This window comes from Lygodium microphyllum, chromosome 23, assembly GCF_053477565.2.
Source record: "Lygodium microphyllum isolate KBCC chromosome 23, Lygodium_microphyllum_v1.1.10, whole genome shotgun sequence".
Taxonomy (NCBI): Eukaryota; Viridiplantae; Streptophyta; class Polypodiopsida; order Schizaeales; family Lygodiaceae; genus Lygodium; species Lygodium microphyllum.
The window spans coordinates 23,516,648-23,540,712 of NC_141157.1; the positions used below are offsets into that span (position 1 = coordinate 23,516,648).

Genomic DNA, 24,065 nt, shown 5'->3' on the forward strand with positions numbered 1-24,065 from the left:
AATTGTTGTTGCCGAGTTTTTCTCTCTCCTTAGGTACTTGTATTTTTAGTTTTTCTCTCTTTTGCACTGCCGTCCTTGGTTGCGTTTACTAGTGTTCGACACTCGAAGGTTGCCTTTGCTGCGATTTAGGATTCATTTGGAGTATGACACACTTTACAACTCATAACCTTTGCCTTGAGCCCAGAGATACGAGAGTTCAAGGTTCAATATTTATTGCATAGTATGTTTGTTGCATGAGCAATGTATATTTATTATTCATTTACTTTATTATTCATTGTGTTCACCGTCTTTGAGTTACCCTAACCCTAACCCTAATTGTGTTTTGTGTTTATTAGCCTGTGCTTTGTCGTATGGTTGGTTTTATATTTTTTGTGTTTAGAGCATTTCTTCACATGGTAACAGAGCCAGGTATTCTTTGAGAAACCTTGGGTTTTGATCGGAAAGCTCATTTAAAATACAATCTTAGAAGTTAAAGGATTGCATATGCCATGGATGCTTGGTGAAGCTTCAAAAGAAGAACCATAAAGAAAGAAGACCAATATCTTTGATAAAAAAAAGTCAGATAAACAAGAACCAAAGCACAAGGATGGAGGCATACCACCTTTGCCATCCAAAAAGGAGCTAACATATCAGCAATCAATAGAATATACAAGAGAAGGACAATGTTTCTCTTGTGGAGAAAAAGGACACATGGCTGGTCAATGTTCTAATAAGACAAAGAAGAAAAATCAGCCCTAAAAGACAGCTGAAGTAAATGTTGTACCTAAGGAATCCTTGCAAGAGGATGAAACCTCATGAGAAAAAAGAAAGCTTCTAATGGCTCGGGGTAAGATTACTACTCACCCTATTTTCATTCATCTTGATACAGAGGCTACATATCATTATATCCATTTTTGGATTATTGAAGCTCTACATTTATCAAAGAAGAGGTTTGGAACACTAGAAATATTAGATGCTGTTTTTTAAGGAATGGAGTTTGAATTTACTCACATTCTTGGAAAACTACGAATCGAGATAGGAGATAATGTAGATTATGAGAGTTTTGTCATTGGAGATCTTGGTCATTGTGATGTTGTATCAGGAATACTTTGGCGTAGAATAATAGATCTAGCCATTGATTGGAATAAAAATAAGTTTAGATTCCCTTTCAAGAGTTAAAATGTATCTTTTGATACGGGAATAAAGGGAAACTCTATTTCTATCTTATCCCATGTACAAATTTGTAAGGCAATGAAAAAGTCTACTTCCTCGTATTTAATATTTATCATAAGATTCTAACAAAGAGTTTAGAATTGAAGAGTCCATCTCAAATATGAATGAGGAACAAACGAGTTTCTTAAAGGAGTATAAAGATTGTTTGCAGGCACTTTATCTAAAGAGCTACCACTAGAGAGGTCAGAAGATTGCCACATTGATATCATTTTTGGAAGCTCACCTCCAAATAGGCCACCCTATTATGTGAGTCCAATACAACAAGATAAGATTATGAAGCAAGTGAATGAGTTCTTAGAGAAGGGTCTGATAAGACCCAACTCTTTACCTTTTTGTTCTTCAATTCTCTTAGTGCAAAAGAAAGATGGATCTGGACGCATGTGTATGAACTACAGGTCCCGTGACAAAATTACAATTGAAAATAGATTTTCCATTCCAAGAATTGATGATATCTTGGAAAGATTGGATGGATTCAAAGTATTACAGCTAGATATACTTGAAGAGTAGCTACCATTAGATAAGAATTGCTTCTCAAGATATTCATAAAACAACATTCAGGACAACTTTTGATTTGTATGAGTCTTTTGTGCTACCATTTGATCTCACCGACGCTCCTACAACATTTAAGAGAATGATGAAAATAATATTTAGAGCACATCGAAAGTTTACATGTACTTTTCTTGATGATATTTTGGTTCATTCAAAAGATGAAGAAAAGCATAAGCAACACTTGAAAATAGTGTTTTAAGAATTCCGTAAATACAAACTTGATGTGAATGGCAAAAGAGTGAAATTTTCTTAGAAGAGATTAATTAGTTGGGCCATATTGTATCCACAGATGGGATTTGGACGCTTGCAGGAGGTAAACGCAGGGCTATGATGGCAAGGGGCAGTTTAAAGGTCAGACTCATACTGCCACTGCTCAGTCATCTTAGTCGACAACATTCTCAACTCCAGAGGGCTTGTCTAACTGGTCTGCAGAGGGCCACATTGTCTCCATAGGGACATCAGATGCAAGTCTCGTTCACATTTGTGAGTTGCCTCTTGACGAGGTTACCGTAGAGGCCCACTCATCACAGCCAAGCACTTCAGCTCTTGTTTGGATTGTGGAGAGTGGAGCTACACATCATATGACTTCTATAGAGGACATTTTCCGTACCAGAGCCCTTGTAGCCGGGTAGGTTTGTATAGGAAACAACTCCTCAATCAAGATTCAGGCTCAAGGTAGCGTTAGTTTTGCCACTGACAAGGGTCCAAATTTCACTTCGCTGGATAATGTATACCATGTCCCCCAGCTTGGGGTAAACTTGTTATCTGTTCAGCAGCTTTGCCAGTTGGGGTGAGCAGTTTTCTTTATAGCGACCACGGTCGAGATCCTTTGACTCTCAAATTGGTTTAGTTATTGCTTGTGGTGAGGCACAGCCTACTGGCCTTTACCATATGACACACTTTTTGACCGAGCCGACAACAGAGGGCTCCGTGTTCCATAGCTTCCAGGCCTTAGTCACATCTCGGGAGCCTACAAACAATGAGCATCTTTGACACTTTCGCTTAGGGCATATTGGTTATGACTCTCTTTATGAGTTATCCTGCTGTCAGCTGGTTGAGGGCCTTCCCCTTCTAAACCTAGCTCACGATGTGTGTAAAGCTTGTTTGCTCAAAAAGCAGCACCGTACCCCATTTTCTCAGCAGTCCACACTGTTGGGAATAAAGGGCCCTCGTGCCATTTATATGTGCTGGGGTGTGAACACACCCTTAGCACACTTGTACTTTCCTCTCTCTCTCTCTCTCTCTCTATCCAAAAACCTGAAGTGGTATACTCGTCATTGTACCCACAAGTCGTGCTCACTCTAACTCCCTACTCGGCACTCTCTCTCTGTGTCTCTGTTGCTAGCAAGCACTGCGTGTCTCGATTCTCGCGCCTTGGAGCTCAACAAACTGGTATCAGAGCCATTAGGTTCTGTGCGCTCCCCGAGATCTGACGAGGATAGCAGACAGCCGGAGTTCTTGGCGACCTCTGTGTCGGGCTGAGGCAGAAGACCATGTGCGCATAGGGCAAGTTGAGGAGGAGATGTCAGGTTGCAGACTGGGCATGTCGGCAAACAATAGACAACTGAAGGTTAGTAGTCAGGTTGTGGGCTGTAGATGGCGATGGCGTAAGTCAGGCGCAGTCATGTGATGGAGCAGGCGACGGCAGCAGCTGCAGGTCGATGGGGCAACAATCGTGACCAACTGGGCGACACGCAACCTAGTTCAGGTTGCCGACGAGACAACGGGACCAGCGGGTGACTTCACGGGCGCTGACAGCGGGACCAAGGCGGGCAATGGACAAGAGGCTTCAGCGGGTGGGTTTGCATTTACTGAAATTTTTGGTCACATTTGGGCTGAAAATCATGGCTGGCAGCAGTGACAACAATAATCTCATACACATTAAGAAGCTTGAAGGACCATGTAACTTTGCAGTCTGGCAAAAACAGTGCTACAATATCCTGTTGCAGAAGAAGTAGGCAAAGCCAATTAAGACCAAAGGGGCAAAGCCTGTAGATATGGAACAGGAAGATTGGGATGAGTTAAATAAGCTTGCACGCTCAACCATTGAGCTATCGATTTTTGATGCCTTGGTGTTTAACATTGAAGGTTTGGATTCTGCGTATGCTATTTGGACTCAACTGGAAGAACTGTATACACAGAAGAGTGCCGCAAGCAAAGTATATTGATTGAAAAAGCTTATGGATTTGCGTATGAAAGAGGGTACATCAATGTCTACTTACTTGAGTGAGTTTAACTCTATTTTCAGCCAGTTGGTTGCCTTGAAGTTCTTGATTGATGAAGAATTTAAGGCTACATTCTTGCTTTGCACTCTACCAAAGAGTTGGGATACATTCAGGACTGCTATGAGTAATTCTAATGTGATTCTTTTGTATGCTGATGTAGAGAGTGCTCTACTCATGGAATAAATGAATCGGCAGAACAATGCATCCAATAAGTCTTCCAGTGCTTTGCATACTAGGGGCAGATTATAGCAGAAATGAAAATTTGATAGCAAGGGACACAGTAAATCACGTGGCAAGGATGTTGAATGCCATCATTGTGGCAAGAAGGGTCACTTTAAATGTGACTGCTACAAATGGAAGAAAGAGAAAGGAAAGGGCAAGAAGACAGATGATAGCAAGGAAGAGAAGAAAGAGAGTTAGCCTAAGAAGAGCAGTGTCAAAATTAAAGAGGTCAATGTAGTCACTCATGACAGTGATAGCGGGAATGATGTACTCTTGGTCTCTTCACACTTTGGTGCACATGCTTTACTTGCAGATACAGATGATGACATGCATACTTGAATTCTCGATTTAGGTGCTTCCTTTCATGTCACCCTTAATTGTGAGTGGTTCTATGACTATATAGGGGGTTGACATGGTATTTGTCCATCTTGGTGACAACTATGCATGTGACATTGCAGGTATTGGCAGTGTAGTTGCAGTTTCAGCATGGTTCTGTCTTCACACTTGAGCATGTACGGCATGTACCTGAGCTCAAGAAGAGCTTGATTAGCACAGGGCAGCTAGATGACGATGGATTTCATACCACCTTTGGAGATGGAAAATGGAAGATCTGTAAGGAATCTAGCGTGATTGCCAAAGGTTGTAAAAGTGATACCTTGTATCCTCTCCATGTATCTAGTGTGAGTGATCATGTTGTTGCCGTGACTGAGCAGCCAAGTGTTTCTTTGTGGCATGGCTGGTTGGGATACATGAGTCAAACTGGAATGAAAGTGCTCTCTTATTTGGGTTACTTGCCTTGTCTTCGTTATGCTGATTTTGAGCATTGTGATAATTGTGTTTATGATAAACATGCACAGACGTCTCATAAGAAGTCTCTTTCACTGAAATCTTCTCCTCTAGAGTTAGTACATTCTGATGTATGTCAGATGCCAGGGTTATCTTAGGGGAAAATAAATATTTTGTCACCTTTGTCGATGATGCTACACGGAAGGTATGAGTTTACCCTGTAAGGATGAAGTGCTTGACAAGTTTCAAAAATTCTTTGCATTGGTTGAAAATCAGATTGATAAGACACTAAGTGTCTTCGCTCTGACAATGGTGGGGAATATGTGTCTAAGGCCTTTCAGGCATTTTGTGACAGCAAAGGGATAAAGAGGGAGCTCACTGCCCCTTATAATCCATCCCAAAATGGAGTTGCAGAGTGTATGAATTAGACCATACAGGATAAGTTCCGTACAATGCCGTCTCATGCTGCATTACTCCATGGTTTTTGGGCAAAGGATGTTATGATAGCCATACACTTGATTAATCGGTCACCAAATAGGTCTTTTAGGGGGGGGGGGGACGGAGTTGCCCAAGAAGCATGGTCGGGCAAGTCACCTTCGTATGCACACTTGAAAGTGTTTGGTTGCGGAGCATTTGTGCACATTCATAAAGAAAAACATAGCAAACTTGAGCCAAAGTCCTGTAAATGCATTTTCTTAGGCATGGTGACGAGGGTGAAATGGGGTATAGATTATGGGATCTTGAGAAAAGGAAAGTAGTACGCAGCAATGATTTTATCTCCTGGGAGGATCGCATGCATAAACATCTCGAAAAGACTGAGGAAGTTTGTATGTTTTCATTCCGGGAAGAAATACCTTTTGGACAGCAAAATGTGCCTGTTGTACAACAGCAAATACCTGCTGTAAATGAACCTACAAATGCAGAAAATAATGCCGGAAATGAATAGCCAGCTATTGCCCATGATAATGAGCCACTACATGTGCAAGAAGAGCTAGGACAGCAAGCTGTTAATGCTGATTTGCAGGCTGAAATGCCAGGACAGTAAGCTGAAAATATTCAACAGCCAGCAAACAATGATCATTGGGTTGGGAGGTCGTCTAGAGCTACTAGACAACTTGATAGATTCATTCCTGGTGCAAACAATGTGGCTGATTATGTCATGTTGAGAGACTGTAGTGAAGTGTCTTGCTTTAAGGAAGCAATGGACAGACAGGACAACAAGAAATGGTATAAAGCCATGTTGTCAGAGATAGAATCTCTTGAGAAAAATAGCACTTAGGACTTGGTGCAGTTGCCTAAAGGGCAGAAAACCCTTCCATGCAAATGGGTTTACAAGATGAAGGTCACTTCTGGTTTCTCACCAAAGTACAAAGCAAGATTGGTTGCGAAGGGTACAAGCAAGAACATGGCGTTGACTTTGATAAGATCTTCTCTCCTGTAGTCAAGATGACTACATTGAGAACCATTTTGGGCTTGGTTGCAGTTGAAGATACGGAGCTCATACAGATGGATGTAAAGATTACATTATTACATGGTGATATGTATGAAGAAATATATATGCAGCACCTTGAAGGGTTTGTGGCAAAAGGGAAAGAGGAGATGATATGTAAACTCAAAAGGAGTTTGTATGGGCTGAAACAAGCACAAAGAGAATGGAATCATAAGTTTGATACATTTATGTAGTCTCAAGGTTTTCATAAAAGTCAAGTGGATCATTGCTTGTACAACAAGAAGGCCACAAATGGTCAGCCTGACTATCTTAGTTTTGTACGCTGATGACATGTTGATTGCTGGCAGGGATACTCATGCCTTGGACTCACTGAAGCAAAGTCTTCATGGCAGCTTTGACATGAATGATCTTGGTGATGCAAATCACATTCTTGGCATGCGAATACTCAGAGATAGGTCGAAAGGATTACTTTATCTTAACAGGAGTATATCTCCACGGTTTTGCAACGTTTCAATATGGAGGGGGAGGGGGAAAACAATTGGAGTTCCATTACCTCCGTATGTGAAACTCAGTGCAGGGGACAGTCTTACATCTGATGATGAGAAGGCTAAAATGGCCAAGACACCATATGCTTCAGCTGTTGGCAGTTTGATGTATGCTATGGTTGCTACACGTCCTGACATTGCCTTTGCAGTGGGAGTGGTTAGTAAATACATGGTAAACCCTGGTAAAAAGCATTGGGAAGCAGTGAAAGGTATTATGAGATACCTCAAAGGCACAAAGGATTTGTGCATCTGCTTTGGAAAGAAGAAAGCATCTCTCGTTGGCTTTACGGATGCAGACTATGTTGGTCATGCAGATTGCAGAAAGTCCACTTCTGGGTATGTGTTTACCTTTATAGGAGGAGCAGTCTCTTGGATCTTGAGGCTACAAAAGTGTGTTGCATTGCCTACTACAGAGGTGGAGTATATGACTGCCACTGAGGCATGCAAGGAGGCTTTGTGGCTTTTACGTCTGGTGAGAGAGCTTGGCATTACAGAGTTACCTGTTCTCCATTGTGATAATCGGAGTGCTATCATGCTAGAAGGGAATCCCATCTTTCATGCAAAGGCGAAGCACATATAGGTGAAGTACCACTTCATTAGAGATATACTTGAGAGCAAGAGCATCGAGCTTGTCAAAGTGCATACAAATGATAATCTTGCAGACCTTCTCACGAAGGGTCTTCCAACAACAAAGCGGTTTGCTCATTGCCGACAAATGATGGGAGTTGGATAGATATATGTATTTCAGCTTTGTACACACCTAGACTTAGTTGATTCTTTTCTCCTCTTAAGGCACATTGTCTTTAGGTGGGAGGTTGTTAGAAATAAAGCGCTCTCGTGCCTTTTATATGTGCTTAGATGTGAATACACCCTTAGCACACTTGTACTTTCATATATATATATATATATATATATATATATATATATATATATATATATATATATATATATATATATATATATATATATATATAAACCTAAAGTGGTACACTCGTCATTGTACCCATAAGTCGTGCTCACTCTCACTTGCTACTTTGCACTCTCTCTGTCTCTCTGATGCTAATAAGCATTACGTGTCTCGATTTTCGCGCCTCAGAGCTCAATACACACATCCTACTAAAGAGCCTCTCAGATTGATTCATGTTGATCTTTATGGGCCGACATCCATTTCCGCCTTGAATGGTGCGCTATACTTATTTTTGATAGTGGATGATTATTCTAGATACATATGGGTGTACTTTCTCAAGCATAAGTCTGATGTTTTTACCTATTTTTTGCTTAGGTGCTGTTGATTCATAACCAGATTGGTCGTTGTGTTGGTTGCATGAGGAGTGATAGTGGTGGTGAGTTTATCTTCCATGAGTTTTCGGAGTTTCTATTGAAGCGTGGTATCTCTTGCCAGCTCACCTCTACTAACTCCCCCTCTCAGAATGGAGTTGTAGAGCGTAGGAACCAGACGATCATGGAAATGACACGCTCTATGCTTTTTGCAGCAGAGCTTCCTGAGCGCCTTTGGGTCGAGGTTGTTAATACTTCGGTGTACATCCTCAACCGGTGCCGGACTGCGGCTTTTCTTTAGAAGATCCCATATGAGGCATTTTTGACTCTCGACATGCCATTTTTCACTTCAGAGTCTTTGGGTGTCGTTTTGGGGGATGCATTTTTGTGTCACAGTAGAAGTACGTATTTCAACTAGTGGAACAATACACTTTGGATCAGATACGGCTTGTGGCCACGCCTCTTGATCCTATCGTTCCCTTGTCGAAGGATACGCTAGAATAGTCCTTTAATGCACATACCTATCGCTCTGTTGTAGGAAAACTTCTTTGGTTAATTCACACCAGGCCAGATTTAGCTTACTTAGTCAGCATACTCAGTCAGTATTTCAAAGCGCCTAAGATGTCACATTGGAATGGATGCCTTCGTGTGTTGCGTTATTTATGGTGTACTTATTCTTCTGGCCTAACATATGGTTCTGGTTTATGTTTGTAGGGGTACACTAATTTTGATTGGGTAGGAGATCTTGACACTTGGCGTTCCTATGGCGGCTACCTCTTTTCCTTGGGCATGGCTTCCATTTCTTGGTGAAAGCCGTAAGCAGGAGACGGCGATGGCTTCCATGGCTAAGGCTAAGTATCAGGCTCTCTTTGATGGCATCACCGAGGCCATCTGTCTGAGAAGTTTATTGACATCACTTTATTTCCCATGCGATCTCTCCCACTGTTGTCTACTGTGACAACCAGAGTGCCATTGTCCTTGCGGGCAATCAGATAATTACACCATGGATGCGGCTTTTGGAAGCCCACTTCCATTTTTCCAGAGAGCAGGTTGAGCTAGGCACCATCCGCCTAGAGTTTGTGCTTACATCCGATAATTTTGCAGATATTTTGACCAAAGCGGTCAACCGGCCGGTTCTTCTCAGTACCTGTTACCCAGGATCAGTTTGGGTACACCCTCCTCTACTTCTTCAGCTTAACGGGAGAGGATGCTTCCCTCTTGCTTTACCTTTCAGTTTGAGAGGGGGCGGCTTCTACTCTCTTGATAGTGACAGTGATGATGCTTACAATTTCATTCATTTATTGTATTATGGACATTTGTAACTTTATCCGCACTGTCAGGATGATATGATTGTAAAAATAATTCTTCTGTGAGAGCACTGTCCAAGTGGCACCGTTGCATTGCATTTTGTGTGGGCATAACATCTTGAATCACCCTTTGCATTACCCCATGCATTGGCATTTTGTTTATGTAAATATATATGTGCGCATTTATTCCTTTTCAGTCTTTTGGAGTGGTCGACTTTGGATCCACCATATTTGTGGCATTACCCATGTCAGTCTCCAAGGCAGTTTGTCCTTAGCTTGTTTGCTTTGCTTGTCTTGCTTGCTTCACATATTTGCTATACCCACAACCATTTTCATTCTTCACTGACACCCAATAATGATAGGGATAGTATGCTTATTTTGTGAAGGTCTTGGGTTTGACCATCCTTTATTATTCTCCCGTTTGGGGCACGGATACTCAATAGGACGAAAATTGATTTGACTCTCTACTACATGCTAAATCTATATTTTAAAAAAAAGTCCATAGCTGATTCCATACTCCTTTGTAGGGCTTGGTAGGCCACTGAGCAGTCGACGTGCACCCTTTGTCCGATGCCCTGTTTTCTCTGGGGTGATCACTTGGGCTCCCTTGGTAAGATTACCATCGCCTTTGTAGTCTTGGTAAGCCACTAGGCAGCCAACGCACACCCTTTGTCCAATGCTCTAGCTGCTTTGGGGTGGGACGCCTTGGGGTTAAAGATCTTTCTCGTAACACCGTTGTTGGGCCTGAGAGGGGGTATTGAGCTACAAATGCATTAGCTTTACTTAAACAATCCCAAAGCTTAATTAATGAAGAAACCTAGTTTATTTAAAAGAAATGCGATCTTAGAGAGTTTCTATGTTCTATAAGCACAAACCCACTTGGGAGGGCACAAACTTTCTATAAATACGTATGCTGCTCTCCATCACGTTTTTGCAGATTTCAAGTGTTTTAGCTTGTTGCCCACACCTCGTTTGTGGAGGACATCTCAGTTGAAGCTATCCATTGCTGTCTACATTAGCCCTCTTCTCGCAGTTTGAAGCTGATCCCAGTGAGGCGATTGCTATTCCTACACAGACTTGCTGCCGTACTGCTTACACGTCATCTGTAGCTTGCATTTGGAAGTTTTCTCTCTTCTGCAGGCTGTCCTACCTGCGTTTTTAGTCTTTCTCTCTCTTGCAGGCTGTCTTGCTTGCGTTTTTAGTCTTTTCCTCTCCTCACTGCTGTCTGCATTAGATCTAGCTTCTCACTGCTATGTTTGCTGGTGTTCGACATCCAGAGGTTGCCTTGCTGCAATTCGGGATCTGTTCAGAGTATGACACACTCTCTAGCTCATCACCCCTCCCCTGATCCTTGAGATACAGGAGTTCGAGGTTCAATATTTATTCATTGCATAGTGTGTTTGTTGCGTGAGCATTGTATATCTCAGCAGTTATATCACTTCAGTTATTTTTTGTGTTCATTGTCTGTGTTCTTTTATCAGTCTGTGCTTTGTCGTATGATTGTTATTTGTGTTTCTATGTCAGAGTATTTCTTTACACTCCCCCTTGCCCGTGGGCTGGGTGCTCAGTTCTTTCTTTCAGTCCGGTCATATACTTCTGCATTTGTTGCACTTTGAGGGACAAATCCTTTTAAATGGTAACTTTGATGGCGATCTTGATGGCACCAATAGCTTCGATGAGGGAGTGAAAAGCTAGCAACATAGTCATATGGAATTGGAAATGGGAACGGGTTGACCTGATTAGATTATTATATTCCTTTTTACGTATTTGGGCTGGCTTGCCTCTGGTCATAGTCACTTCGTTTTGCATGCAGGTTGGAGAGAGTTTCGGCTGGTTATACTCACATAGTCTTGTATATATCTGCCCCTCTCTCTCTCTCTCTCTCTCTCTCTCTCTCTCTCTCTCTCGGGTGCTGACTTCTTTCTTTCATTCTCGTCATATGCTTTTGCATTTGCTGCACTCCGACGGAAAAATGCTTTTAAATGGTAACTCTGATGGTGCCAATAGCTTCGATGGGGGAGTAAAATGCTGGCATCAGTGTCATATGGAATGGAAATGGCCATTAATTGCCATTCCATGTGGCTATATAGTCACATGCAATAGGCATGGAATGGGGAACGGGAACAGAGGACCCAAAAATGGACATTCCATGTGACTATGGGTAGCGTGGTTGGTGAGCTCTCCTCTTGTAGCATTGTTTCTCACTGTGGTAGAGAAGAAATTATTGCCTCTATCTTGTTTCATACCTTCAATTGCCATTGGATTGAGGGCTCTAGATGCTGTCATCTCTTGTTGGGGATCACTTGGCTGTTGTTGCCTGCTACATATCAACCCTCTACTACTGTTGCAAACCCTAGATCAGCTATCGCTTGCTCACACAGCCCTCCCTCAATTTCCTCTACCCAGTATTGATTCCCAACACTACATGGCATGATCTCTCTCCTTTTGCCAAGTGGCACATTTGGCTAATGCATAGCTAGCCTCTAGAAATGAATTTTCCACAATAATCAATTGTGGAAATTAATTTGGCCCTGCAAATTGGCTACTACCCATCCAGAATTTAAAATTCTAAGCCCTATGGACTTGAAAGTCTTCATGCTTCCATTAATTAGCCTTAGTTCTAAGCTTTAAATGTTTAATATCTCTAGTCCCAATGATACCATAGGTCATTTCCAAGGGCACATTTAATACTTAGAGCTGGTACTTGTCGCCAGCCACCCATTGGCACCTGTCCACCTTATCTTACCACAACCTCTGCCACTGTCCCCCACTGTCCAGGCTAGGGTTTTGGATTGTCACCGTGCCCCAATTTAACTTAACTTGCACACGCGTGCACAACTAAACCATTCCAAATCAATAGGTTAACAAGTTACGTCCAATGACAATGCACCTGAATGTTTGATTCTTTAGTTCTTATCTTGGAGGATTTTCAATGTCTTGTGATAACATTGTTAAAGATTTTTTAAGGTTGCTGATTTGGATTAGCCATCACTAATGATGTACTTGAGCACTGTAAACACCTTACTCTTTTGTGTATCCTGAAGCTACTAGATAATTCGTCATACCGTCAAATTTAAAAAAATAAAACAAGACTGTTGCATGAATTGTATTAGTGAAATTCCTAAAGTCCTAAAAAATTATTACATGTGCTTTACATTAATCCTTGACCAACCATATTTTTGCGGGATATGCAGGCAGTGCCGGGAAATTCCGTTGACCGTGGGTCTCTATGGCAATTTTCGAGGTGGTGAGAGACTTCGCTGTGCTATTGCCAAAATGATGGAAAGAACATTCATGGGAATAGAGGTCCTTGCATTTTAATCCAGTGTGCTTCAGCAAGGCTAACTCTGTCTTAAAGTAATTAGCATTTGAAATGCAGCTGTGTGGTACAGGTGGATCCAGGTCATATTTGCATTTCTAGTGGTGTTACAGCGTAAGTGCCTTTCTGATCAAAGCTGTTTGTTTTAATGCTCCTTTTGTTAAGGGATATGGGTGTTTAAACCTTGTCCCTGCAGGGTTTTGGATCTATTCTTTTTTGCCACATGCGATTCAGGTGATGGATGCCTTATCCCAGCTCCATATTTTCCAGCTTTTGATAATGACATGAGAATTAGGGTATGTGCACTTCCCACTGGATAAGAGGATTCTTTAAGGATTAAGCACATTGTAAGTTTTTCACAGTAAAGTCTATGTTAGGCCACATTTATTCTTGAGGGTCCTTTGTCTTTATGGGAAACTGCATTTACAACACATTTCTGTTACATCATAAGCAAAGAAAAAATCTTCCTCTTTTCCTTCGTTTCCTCATTTCGTTCACCTTTTTTCCCTTTTCTCAAAATTCTGCACTTCTTTATCTCCGTTTCTCTTTGTCAAATGCTTTTTTGGGCTGTTTTAAGAGTCTGAAAAATGCCAGAAAAAATGATGATTTGAAATGCAATTTTAGGTAGCTTAACATGTACTTTGAGCTATTTGGCACACTTTTCCAATTAGATCAATCGAGAAGCTACAGTAAAATCCATGCCTTTGATTGCCTCTTGGATAGAAAACACAATTTAGGTCCAGTACATTTATGTTTGAGATTGAACTGGAGCGGGTGTCTTGCCCTTTGAAGGACAATGTGGCAGAGCTTGACAAAGACAGCTCCATTGCTTTTGATGCTTCATCATTTGCACTCCATAGCTGTTCAGGCACAGCCATGCTCTAAGAGGGGGTGCTAACTAGTCATTTCCTGCTTGTGAGCCCTACACTGAATCAGTGGAGAATGTAAAGACCTCTGCTCATTCAGGTCACAATTTTGGGACTGATCACTGTTGGTTTGTCAGCCACTATCATGCCCACACTGCGAGGGTGCACTGCATTTCTTCCAATGCATTCATGTTCCTTTTTTTTGTATGCAGTCTTGCTTGTGGCCTCTAGATATTTCCCTAGTGTTCAGAATGCATTTCACTTGCATTCTACTTCTGTGTGCATTTGGACCCACAGGATGAGTTCTGCTTTTCTGTCAGTTGGATTTTAGGTACTGTGGTTTCTTATAGCTGCAACCTTGTAGCATGCAGGATTTGAGGCATCCATCCTAACTGCAAATCGGTATAATTTGGGAGGGGGGAGGGGTGGAGTCTTAGAATGGTGCTTTGAGCAGGATTGTTCCTGAGTTAGCTTAGGTATACCTAGTTAGATAAGTTCTGACTTGTGCAGTTCTCAGATTGTGTGGCCTTGGTGTTGTTTGGTTGTGGATTTGCAGAATGAAGTGATCCCAATACCCGTCCAACCAAAAGATACTCAGACTTACATTCCAACTGCACAAGAGATGGAAGCAGCTGTGATGGAAGCTGCAGAAAGGGGTATACAAAGTAAAGTTCTGTTAGTGACTAACCCTGGAAATCCCCTGGGAACATTGTATCCTGAATCCACCTTGAAGGTAAACCTTGTATTGGAGTTCTTAAAAGAGTTATGAGAAAAGAGTTAAGTCATTTTGACAGCCACAAAAAGTCAACAAAAACTTTAGCCTTTTGGATTGTTAAGATATTCTTTTGTGTCACACTAGTTGCAGCTTAATAGGCCTCTTGTTGAATGTCATGCTTGCAGGAACTTCTCGTCTGGGCTTTAAACCGGGGGTTTCATGTGCTTTCGGATGAAATTTATGCAAATTCAAAATTTGGGTAATGGTTGTTTTAAGTGCAACGATATCATTTTGAAGGGTTGGTTCCTTGGAAGCATTCTTAGTGTCTGTATCTTTAGGCCATCCGCTGACGAATTCGTGAGCATGGAGAAAGTTGCTGAAAATGCAGTCTCTGAAAACCTGGTTTCACCTTTAGTAGTAAAGAAGTTACTACACACTGCTTATGGAATGAGCAAAGATTTTGGCATGAATGGATTTCGTGTTGGATGTCTACATACAAAAAGTGAAGAGCTATTGACGGTATGTGTGGGCGGTATAGATGTGTTTGTGTAAACATATTCCTGCATCATTTCATTGCTAGTGATGATGATTCTTCTAGGATCCACATCAGAAGAAGTGTTTTTTAGAGTTTCTGCTCTTTGTGATTCTCAATTTTGTTGCTCTTTCCCTTGTTTCAGTTCTGGCAAAATATGGGCATGTTTGCTGCAGTGTCTAACGACACTCAACATGCTCTTGCGGTCATGTTAGAAGATGAAGCTTTTGTTGACTCGTATGTCTCAGAAAATAAAAGGTCTGTGGAAAAGCTACTATTATGCTGTCTGTAGAATCTCTGCTATTTTGAGCTATGGTTCTTAAGATTGCATTGTCTGCATGTGTCATGTGAAAGCTGTATAGTTGCGTAGTAAATCTGCTTTCTGCTGTATCAAAGCATTGTGAAAAAGTCACTATTGAAAGTGTTGATTCCTTCATCAGTACTGACAAGACATTCATTCCAATCTCCTTTCTCATCTTTTGAAGTTCTGAACAAATAAACCCTTTGTGCATGAATTAGTAGGCTTGAAAGCCAAAAAAGTAAATGCAATTAGCATCTTCAAAGCAATTGGGTCATTGGACATCATTATTGAAACATTAAATGTTGGATATCTAGTAAAAGTTCTGTTCTGGACCTTTAGTGTTTGGTAACATCTGAGTGCATAGGTCTTAGGATTTTCCATTGGGAATTTTGTTGCTGCATGCTGGGTAACCAGGGCTAGGATGTCTGTCCTTATTATTTTGAGTTATTAGGGGTTTACCCTTTGTATCTGTACAACAGAAGAATGCTGTTGTAGAAAATTTGAGTTAAAAGCGTGTCTATGTTTTCTTTCCCTTTCTCCTTTGTCTTGCATTCTTCATAGCCTTAAAGGTATCAAAGCCCTAAGTTTCATCCTTATCCTCTCATTCACCTTCACTGCTCCTGGGTCCCTGCTGTCCTGTTCACCATGAAGACTCCCTCCTGTTGACATGCTAGTCCCCATAGCTCAAGAGAAAAGTCCATTATAAAAGGGCCCATCAGCTGCAAAAGGAAAGGCTCAGAGGGCAACCAGAACTTCCCAATGTGGGTGAAATAACAGAACACAAGGGTGTGCCTCCAGGTTGGGCATTCTAGATGTCCCATATTGTTATAAAAGATGGGGTGGGAACGATTGGATCTGTCATGGTCCACGGAAACAGGGGACCTGGCTCTCCCAAACTCGTGAACATGCCTCTCGACTCTTCCTCGTGTAGTTCTTGAGCCCCTCGTGTAGCCTCAAGAGGAGTGAAGGATCCAGCCAGATGTCTGTGGTATGGTTCTGTTTGGTTTTGTGGAATGTTTGACTGCTGATGATCTTCCCTGTAGTTCTCTTTTCCCCTTCGTGTTGCAGTCATGAATGCTTTCCCTGCTGTGTTTGTGTTTAGAGGTACTGTCATGGCTGCCCCTGCTTGGTTTTCACTGGTGCTTTGAAGGAAGGTTATCCTGTACTATTTCTGCATTTTCAGATTATAGTTCACTGCTGCATTTTCATTCTGAGACCAGGCTGCACTTGCTGGGATTTCACTGACTAACAAATCTGATGGCCAATCTCTCCAGCTCTGGACGAACTGTGGATGTTCAACAAGTTGAAAAGAAGGAAAACTACTAGTAGTAGCTGCTGGAGTGGAAACTGGAGCTTTAGCTAACTACACAAAGTTGTAGCTAATCACATAAAGATACACCAAGGTTATTAATAAAGCAATAAAAGGAACTGTTTGATTAGGTTTTGTTGACTGCATACAAAGAATTTGTGACTGTGTTTCTGATTGGTTTACATGGTTGGGGCATGATGCAAGTGTTAACATGGTGAAGAATAAGGTGTCCTGTGCAGCATGTCGACTGTGTACAAAGATTTTGTAGCTGTGTTTGTATATGTGGGATGTGTTTCTGATTTGGGGATGTGGTTGAGGCATGATGCAAAGTGTTAACATGGCGAATAGTAAGGTGCCCTGTGCAGCATGTTTGAGAAACTTGTGCCACATAGCAGTTCAAGGATACTTTTAGTAGTCATACACGTGTTTTATGTTGAAACTGTCCTGCTGGTGCAGATTAATTGTAATGCACACAATTTGTTACAGGTATTCTAGGAGTTAGTTTGAGAAAGCTCTGTAGCATTTTTTTGCATCAGCACTACTGTTTTGAGGTTGTCATAATTGCAGCTGGTGTTTTTCTTTAGATAATCAAATTTTCACACGTTTGTTGACTCAGTCGTGGTTCAATTTATGAGCATTGTCACAGGCGGCTCAAAAAATCATATGAGTTGCTGACTTCATACCTGGAGGCCACAGAAATAAAGTACATGCCAGCATGTGCAGCCATGTTTTGCTGGCTGGATCTGAGGTCACTGCTCTCTGAGGTAAGGTGGTCAACTTCCAGTGTCGTATTGCTGTATGAAACTTCAGTTCAATGGCTGAAGTTAATCTTCTTTATGGCAGCCAACATTTGAAGCTGAAGATAGATTATGGAGAGAGATAATGGATGAATGCAGGATTGTGCTTACACCAGGTAATTTTCAATGGTATCATGTGTTCTTGGTAGATAACTGCACAATTGAGTGCAAATCTTTAATCCGTTTTAATAATCATGTTCCAAACAGGAGAAGCTTGCCATTATGCTGAGCCTGGTTTTTTCCGTGCCTGCTATGCATCCATGACACCTGAAAGTTTGCAAGCTGCATGTGAAAACCTGTCCTCCTTCGTCAGTCGAAAGAGGAGGAAGAGAAAAGCAGAAGTTGATCTAACTGTGCAATCATAGACTACTTTATGGGTCTCTCTCTCTCTCTCTCTCTGTGCTGACATACGCATGAATATGTACATACATACATGCGTCAAGGTCTCCTCCAATCCATTACTAAGGTTGGGTTTATATACAGCACTTTGATGAAAGGATGGGCCTTCTGTAAGGAGCAAAGTACTTTTGGAACCTTGCATGCGAAGGAGTCAAGATGTGGCAAGTGTTTCTTTTAGAGGTAAAAAGAAGCCCCGTAGACATACATGCTAGCACAAGGTTTAGTAGGTATGGAGAGACGCACAATGTGTATCACTGTATAACAGCCCTGTCACAACTCAACATGAGAAGAATGAAAGCAGTCAATTTATAAGTAGAAATTCATAAGACTCAGCTGGCTTGGCTTACGTAGTCTTCTGCCTTTTAGGTCTAGTGGAATGTGTCATCTATGAATAATGGGAGGTGGTGCAGATAGTAAAGAGCTCATTTTAACTTCGCATCTTAGTAGTAGCCTTGTTTGCCACCTAATATTTAATGCAAGCCTTGTTTTCGGAGTTGGTTTTCTAGTTTATAGGTGCTTTAATCAAAATAGCCCCTTGAGTTGCAGGGAGAAAATGTGAAGTGGCGCCAACTTACCACATGATGCCATGATCAAACCAACAACCTTAGCCTTTTATTTAGGGTTGCCGAATAGTGCCATGATTGTTTTGTTTACTTCATAAATTGTCCATTTCCTTTAGTCTTGATAAGTTGCCCATTTTTGCAATTCCATTTGGCCTTTGCTTGAATTGAATGGGTGACCACCACCATCCATTGTGAAGCATTTGCTTTTTTCATGCTCAATATCTTGTCTCTACCAAAACTTGTGTCTCAACTAATTGCTTCCCCCCCCCCCCCCTAAAATGGATGCTAGAAATATCTAGTTAAATTCGCACATGGGGCTCGTGGGTCATGCATTTTATTCAATCATAACTGTCCTTATCTTAAGTTCCTCTCATGTCTTTATGGCTCCCATTTGGGAGGTTGCCTAAATTGAACATGTTTTCATTTGTATTGGATTTGTTATTTGTTGCTTTTGGTTGGGCCTTTATTGCCATTTCTTTTACTCTCGTGCTTCTTGATCGAATTTATCGTTTTACCTTCCAACTTCTCTCTTGCTATGCAAGGCGTCTTTATGTGCAAGGACAAGGGATGTTTCAAAAATAGTATTTCTTTAAAAAAGTTTGTAGGATAATTGAATGAGGTATTCTCCTTGTAGATTGGAGTTCTCTGAAAGCCAAATTGGTGATGAAAGGACGTTGAGAAGTTCCATTGCGGCACATGCTATGTTTTTGAGCTGAATGGAGTGTGGGAGACTTAGGCTTCACACTCACCCTAGGTATTATTATAGAAAAAGGATGTGATAGCATCTTAAAATCACCAAAAGAGCTCATAAGTGGAATTGGAAACTTTGCATTAGCTTTCTCATAATGCATAATGTGGAATGGTGTTCTTTAGGTTTGCTTGTCCATTCTTACACATCTTGATGATCATATAAACATATATAGGTTTATTTTTTGGTAATCCAAGCACATTTTTGATTATTTAGCGAATTATTATAAGCCTTAGTGGTATGGGGGATCACACATCACAAGGTGGTGGATAATAATCGTCTAATGAAGGCTATCATTTTTCCATCATCGTGGTGTTATAAGACTTATTGAATGTTCTAGTGCAATTGATAAGAATTCAAAAAACCATGCAGAGCTCCTCACGTACCCTTTTCTTGTTTGCATAAAGACTCTTGTCCTATAAGGTCTCTCTAAGATGTAGATATCTATCTTGACAAGCATGTGATTAAGGTTTCTATGACATTCCAAGTCATGGTATTAAATTAAGGATGACTTGGTTCTTTTTCAAGGGTTACTACCATCAAAATGTTGGGATCTAACACATTATATGTTTTCTAATGAATGATTTCTTCATTGCAATTTCTAAACTCTTGATCAAAGGATTTTATAGTCTTATCTGTGATGTAAGACATTACACACATTTCGATGCATTTACGACAATATGAACTCATTATGCATGCTCATTATCTTTGTTATGCGATAGGGTCTCACTTGGCCGGCCCTATCGTGGGCCACACACACCAATACATGTACACAACCAATTTTTGATCCTTTGTGATATTGAAAAACTAAGTGCGTGTGTGCACATGTAAGCACATACTACTCACAAATTTGCCTTTTGTTAGTGTATTTGTTTCATAAATTTTCATAGCACAAATACACATGCATGCCTAGACATACCTTGCACCTTTTATATGCACACTCTTCTTCGTTTATCTTTCTCTCTCTCCCCCCCCCCAAAAAAAAAACACACACACATTTTTATATACATTATTTACTTACATCTTGGCACAGGATACCCATGTAAGCTTATGATAGTATGGAATGGCAATAAACTTAACCTTTAAAATACACACAGCTATTGATCCTTATCATGCAATCACCATGATCTATTAGGACACTTAGCTAGATATGGCATGTGACAAAACCATGATCTAGGACTTTACATGGACACTCAGAGTCATTATTCCTTGTAGCTACCATTTCACATACACTAGTGTGATATTGTATGATTTCCAATTGTAATGAGTATGGGTATTGACAATTCTAGGTGGTTTTATTTGGGTACTAACTACAGTACCATATCTTCACAACAACATACATAGCTAGTAATATAAGCTTCAAGGATTAGGTGCTCATATTTGTTTATATTATAGTGTGGTATTATTTTGTGAGTAGTCTGTTTAAATTGCATTTGCAATGAGAGAATGATAACATGATGGTCTGATAATGTAGTTTCTTGCCCTACTAATCAAAGATTGTTAATTGGGTTGGTTATTAAGATTGCATGTGACATAGACATGAACCTTAAAAAAACCCTTGGATTCCACTACTGATATGAAACTTTTGAAAAATCACAACATTACAATATACAATGAAGTTGTGGGCTATTACTTTGAAATTATGATAAAACCAAACATTGATATGCTTTTTTGATAGGTGAGTATGGATTGTGATGCTAGTTTGTTTAGTAGAATTTAACTACGCAATGATGTGGATCCTATGCATAAGCATAATCTCAATGCTACCAAGATGCTACTTTGGTTAGAATCAACCATTTTATGGATCTATGGCATTTTTAAAAATCCATATAGTATTAATATACTTGAGCCTACTTAGGATAGATTGTTCTTGCTTTGAAGATATTTTTTTGGGGTGAAAGCTTGAAATTAGATTAAAAGTAAGGAAATATTTACAAAATGGACTTGGAATTAGATTAATAGGGCAATAAGGCCCTTCTTTCTGATCTAAGGCCCTAACCTTTAGTCTTGAGTTGAATCAACTAAAGTTCTTTAGGGGATAGTTGATACTATTATCTGAGGGAGTCCTCCTCAATCCAAGTTACTGCTTGAAAATCCCACAATTCAAACCATGTATTGAGGCCTTTTTTGCTAATTCTAAAGGCTAGCTATAGTTGCTCATTCATCATTGGGCCATGAAACACATTGTGCCATATGGAGTTAGATGAACACTAGGGCAAGGTAAAATTCATGTTAGGAGAGAGGTAAATGAATTCTTTGTAGGGAAGCCAAGCACTCCATAAACTTTTCATCAAATCAGAGCACCCCTTTATTGTGAATTTTGTTTGACTAAAGGTTTCAAATATAATCGAGAGTCCTTTCCACCTCAATAGAGCTATTACTATGGAGGAGTGACAATTACACAAGATTAGAATTGCCCAAGGTTCTTCCTCATGCTAGAATGCACAAATAACCCATTTAGCAACTAGCTTATTTGCTAATTCTATAAGCTTGGGTAGCCTAATACCCCCTTCTTTTTTTGGGTTTGAACAATTTGTCCAAGCAACCTTTGGAATTTTAAATCTCTCACTATTTCAAGAGCATAAGAAGTTTCTAGCAAGACTCTCTAAGCTTTTTAGACCAAAATTTGATGGTTTCCAGTAGGACATGAAGTATATTGTAGAGGGAATGAGTACATGTTTTAGCATTACAATCCTACCAAAAAGGGAGCATTGCAGTTCTCTTAGATGGTCGAGCCTTTTTTTAAAACCTTAGTGAGTACCCAATCCCATCTTTGCTTCAGTGTCACTCCAAACCCCATGGGAATTCCTAGCAATCTGAATACCTTACCCTCTTCTATTTCTTTACACCCTTCATCTAGGAGCCACGAGGGAGGAGGGTTTATAAGTGTTTTGATCCTTGTTTTGCTAGGGCTTACCATTGAACCCAAAGCTAAACAAAATGTTTAAGTACAGTTCCAAAATGCTTTATTTGAGTTAGGATCATTGTTCAGTGTACCATTGGTACCATTCACAAACAAGTTAAGGACCATGTCCTTATTGTTGGGAAGGGTAATTCCTTTTAACATGCCTTAACTCAGCCTCAATAAGTCACCCCAAAGCATCAGAGGCTATTGCAAAGAGTAGAGGGGCAAAGGCGCAACCTTGCCTAATGGACCTGTAAAGGGGAAGGGGACTGAAACCTGACCATTAATTGCTACCTTTGCATTGGCATTGCCAAACAGAGTACTAACAAATTCAATGAATTTTTTTCCCACATCCATATCCTATAAAGATTAAAGGATAAAGCATCATTCTACTCTACCATAGGCTTTATTGAAGTCTATTTTAAAGAAGAGAAAGTCCTGATTTATTTTCCTAGTATAGTCAAATCCTTCCCAGAGGCTGATTATAAAGTCTAGGATGTATCTTCCCTTTACAAATCCGTTTTGTTCCTTTTTCAACCAACCATCTAGGCGAGAGTTGAGCCTTCTAGCCAATGTTTTAGCAAAGATTTTGTAGGCTGAGGAGAGGCAAGTAATAGGTTTCCAGTTGGAGATATTACTCTTATCATCCCTTTTATGAAATAATTTGATAACCCCTTGGTTGATGTCATTGGGGAGCGCAAATCTAATTGATTCTTTCCATACTTTGATAAGAGGAACAATGAGGAATTCCTTGTAAAACTCATTAGGCAATCCATCCAGGCATTGACTTTTCCCATTGGCTAAGCTGCCTATAGTGTCTCCTATCTCAAATTCTAAGAAGTCCATATCTAGTATATTGACTAGAGTCTGGGGTACTACCTTTGGTCTTAGTCTTGCTATTTTGGCTTTGGATAGTAGGATTTCATTTGATTGTTCCTTAAGGGGAGAAAAAATGTATGCAAAGAATAGTTTGGCAGTCTCTAGATTCTCCTTATTGTTCATTGCCTTACTACCATTTTTTCTAATTAACATTGGCATTAGTTCTCTCTCCTTTTTCCCCCCCTGATAGTACCAAACATCTCTTTTGTGGGTCTATCAACCTTTCCTACCCACCAGCTCCTTATATACAATCTAATGGATTCCTATTCCTCCTCTTCTAGTATTCTTAGATTCTTTCTAAGTTTGAAGATTTGATCTTGACATTTTAGACTTCGTTTATTTAGCTAGTCTTCCAACTAAGACAGTTTGATATAGTTATGTGTTCTCTCTTCCTTCCTTCTGTTAACTTTGTTCCTCTTGGCTTGTTTGAGTAGGTCATGAGTGGCTCTAATTGAGGCGGGCTAGGCTTGGGCTAGGTAGTGCATGTTAGAAAAGTTTGTAAACCAAATTTCTTTTACCCTATCTTTTATGGCTCTTAATCAAAATAAGGATGGATTAGTATGAAGCCAACCCACTCTTATTATAGCAATACTGCTTGATAATGAGACAATTACTGGATAATGGTCAGAGAGCACTATTTGTTATTAATTTTGCAATTGAAATTAGAGAAAGTAGAGAGCAAACTTGAGGAAACATACACTCTATCAAGCCTTGCCTTTCTTGCAATTGTCCTCTGTGTGGTTGTTGGTCCATGTGATCCTAGTCCATGCAGTTATATCTATTAAACTATGACATGACACACAATTAGTCTAGGCTTCTTTTCTCTACGTGTAATAACTTGGCCATTCTTGAGAAATCTATCATTTATATCTTCAACCACGTTACAGTTCCCTACCACAATCAAGGGGTACTGTATTGTCAATAACGAATTCCACAAATTAATTCTTTCACTTGCAGTGCAAGGGACATTGAGAGAAATTATAGCCAATTCTTCTAGCCCTTTGAGGTACAAGCCAACCCACCTATTTCTTGGGTCAATCATGGTTTTGCTTATCAAACCATTTAGACTACCTGTGTAGCCTATTGTTGACCCGCCACTCTTGGGAATGGCTAGTGAGACTCTATGTATAGTCTTGGGAGAGTAGGTTTAGGTTTCTT

At 40.4% G+C, this 24,065-nt stretch overlaps 1 protein-coding gene across 5 annotated transcripts in view; it reads left to right on the plus strand.

The window, feature by feature from the left end:
* LOC148015971 (1-aminocyclopropane-1-carboxylate synthase-like) overlaps positions 1-19,516 on the plus strand; it is a 45,140-nt gene extending 25,624 nt beyond the window's left edge. For 3 of the 5 annotated variants that reach the window (XM_087663941.1, XM_087663944.1, XM_087663945.1), the window contains exons 3-12: positions 12,769-12,880; positions 12,967-13,007; positions 13,090-13,189; positions 14,316-14,492; positions 14,660-14,733; positions 14,813-14,993; positions 15,152-15,264; positions 17,263-17,380; positions 17,460-17,529; positions 17,621-18,158. In XM_087663941.1, coding sequence (XP_087520067.1) covers positions 12,769-12,880; positions 12,967-13,007; positions 13,090-13,189; positions 14,316-14,492; positions 14,660-14,733; positions 14,813-14,993; positions 15,152-15,264; positions 17,263-17,380; positions 17,460-17,529; positions 17,621-17,778 — 1,144 coding nt within the window. In that variant the 3' untranslated portion in view covers positions 17,779-18,158. Of the gene's footprint in view, positions 1-12,768; positions 12,881-12,966; positions 13,008-13,089; positions 13,190-14,315; positions 14,493-14,659; positions 14,734-14,812; positions 14,994-15,151; positions 15,265-17,262; positions 17,381-17,459; positions 17,530-17,620; positions 18,159-19,009 lie in introns of those variants that run through there. The other 2 variants (XM_087663942.1, XM_087663943.1) reach the window with 2 other exon arrangements.
* Positions 19,517-24,065: the final 4,549 nt, after the last annotated feature.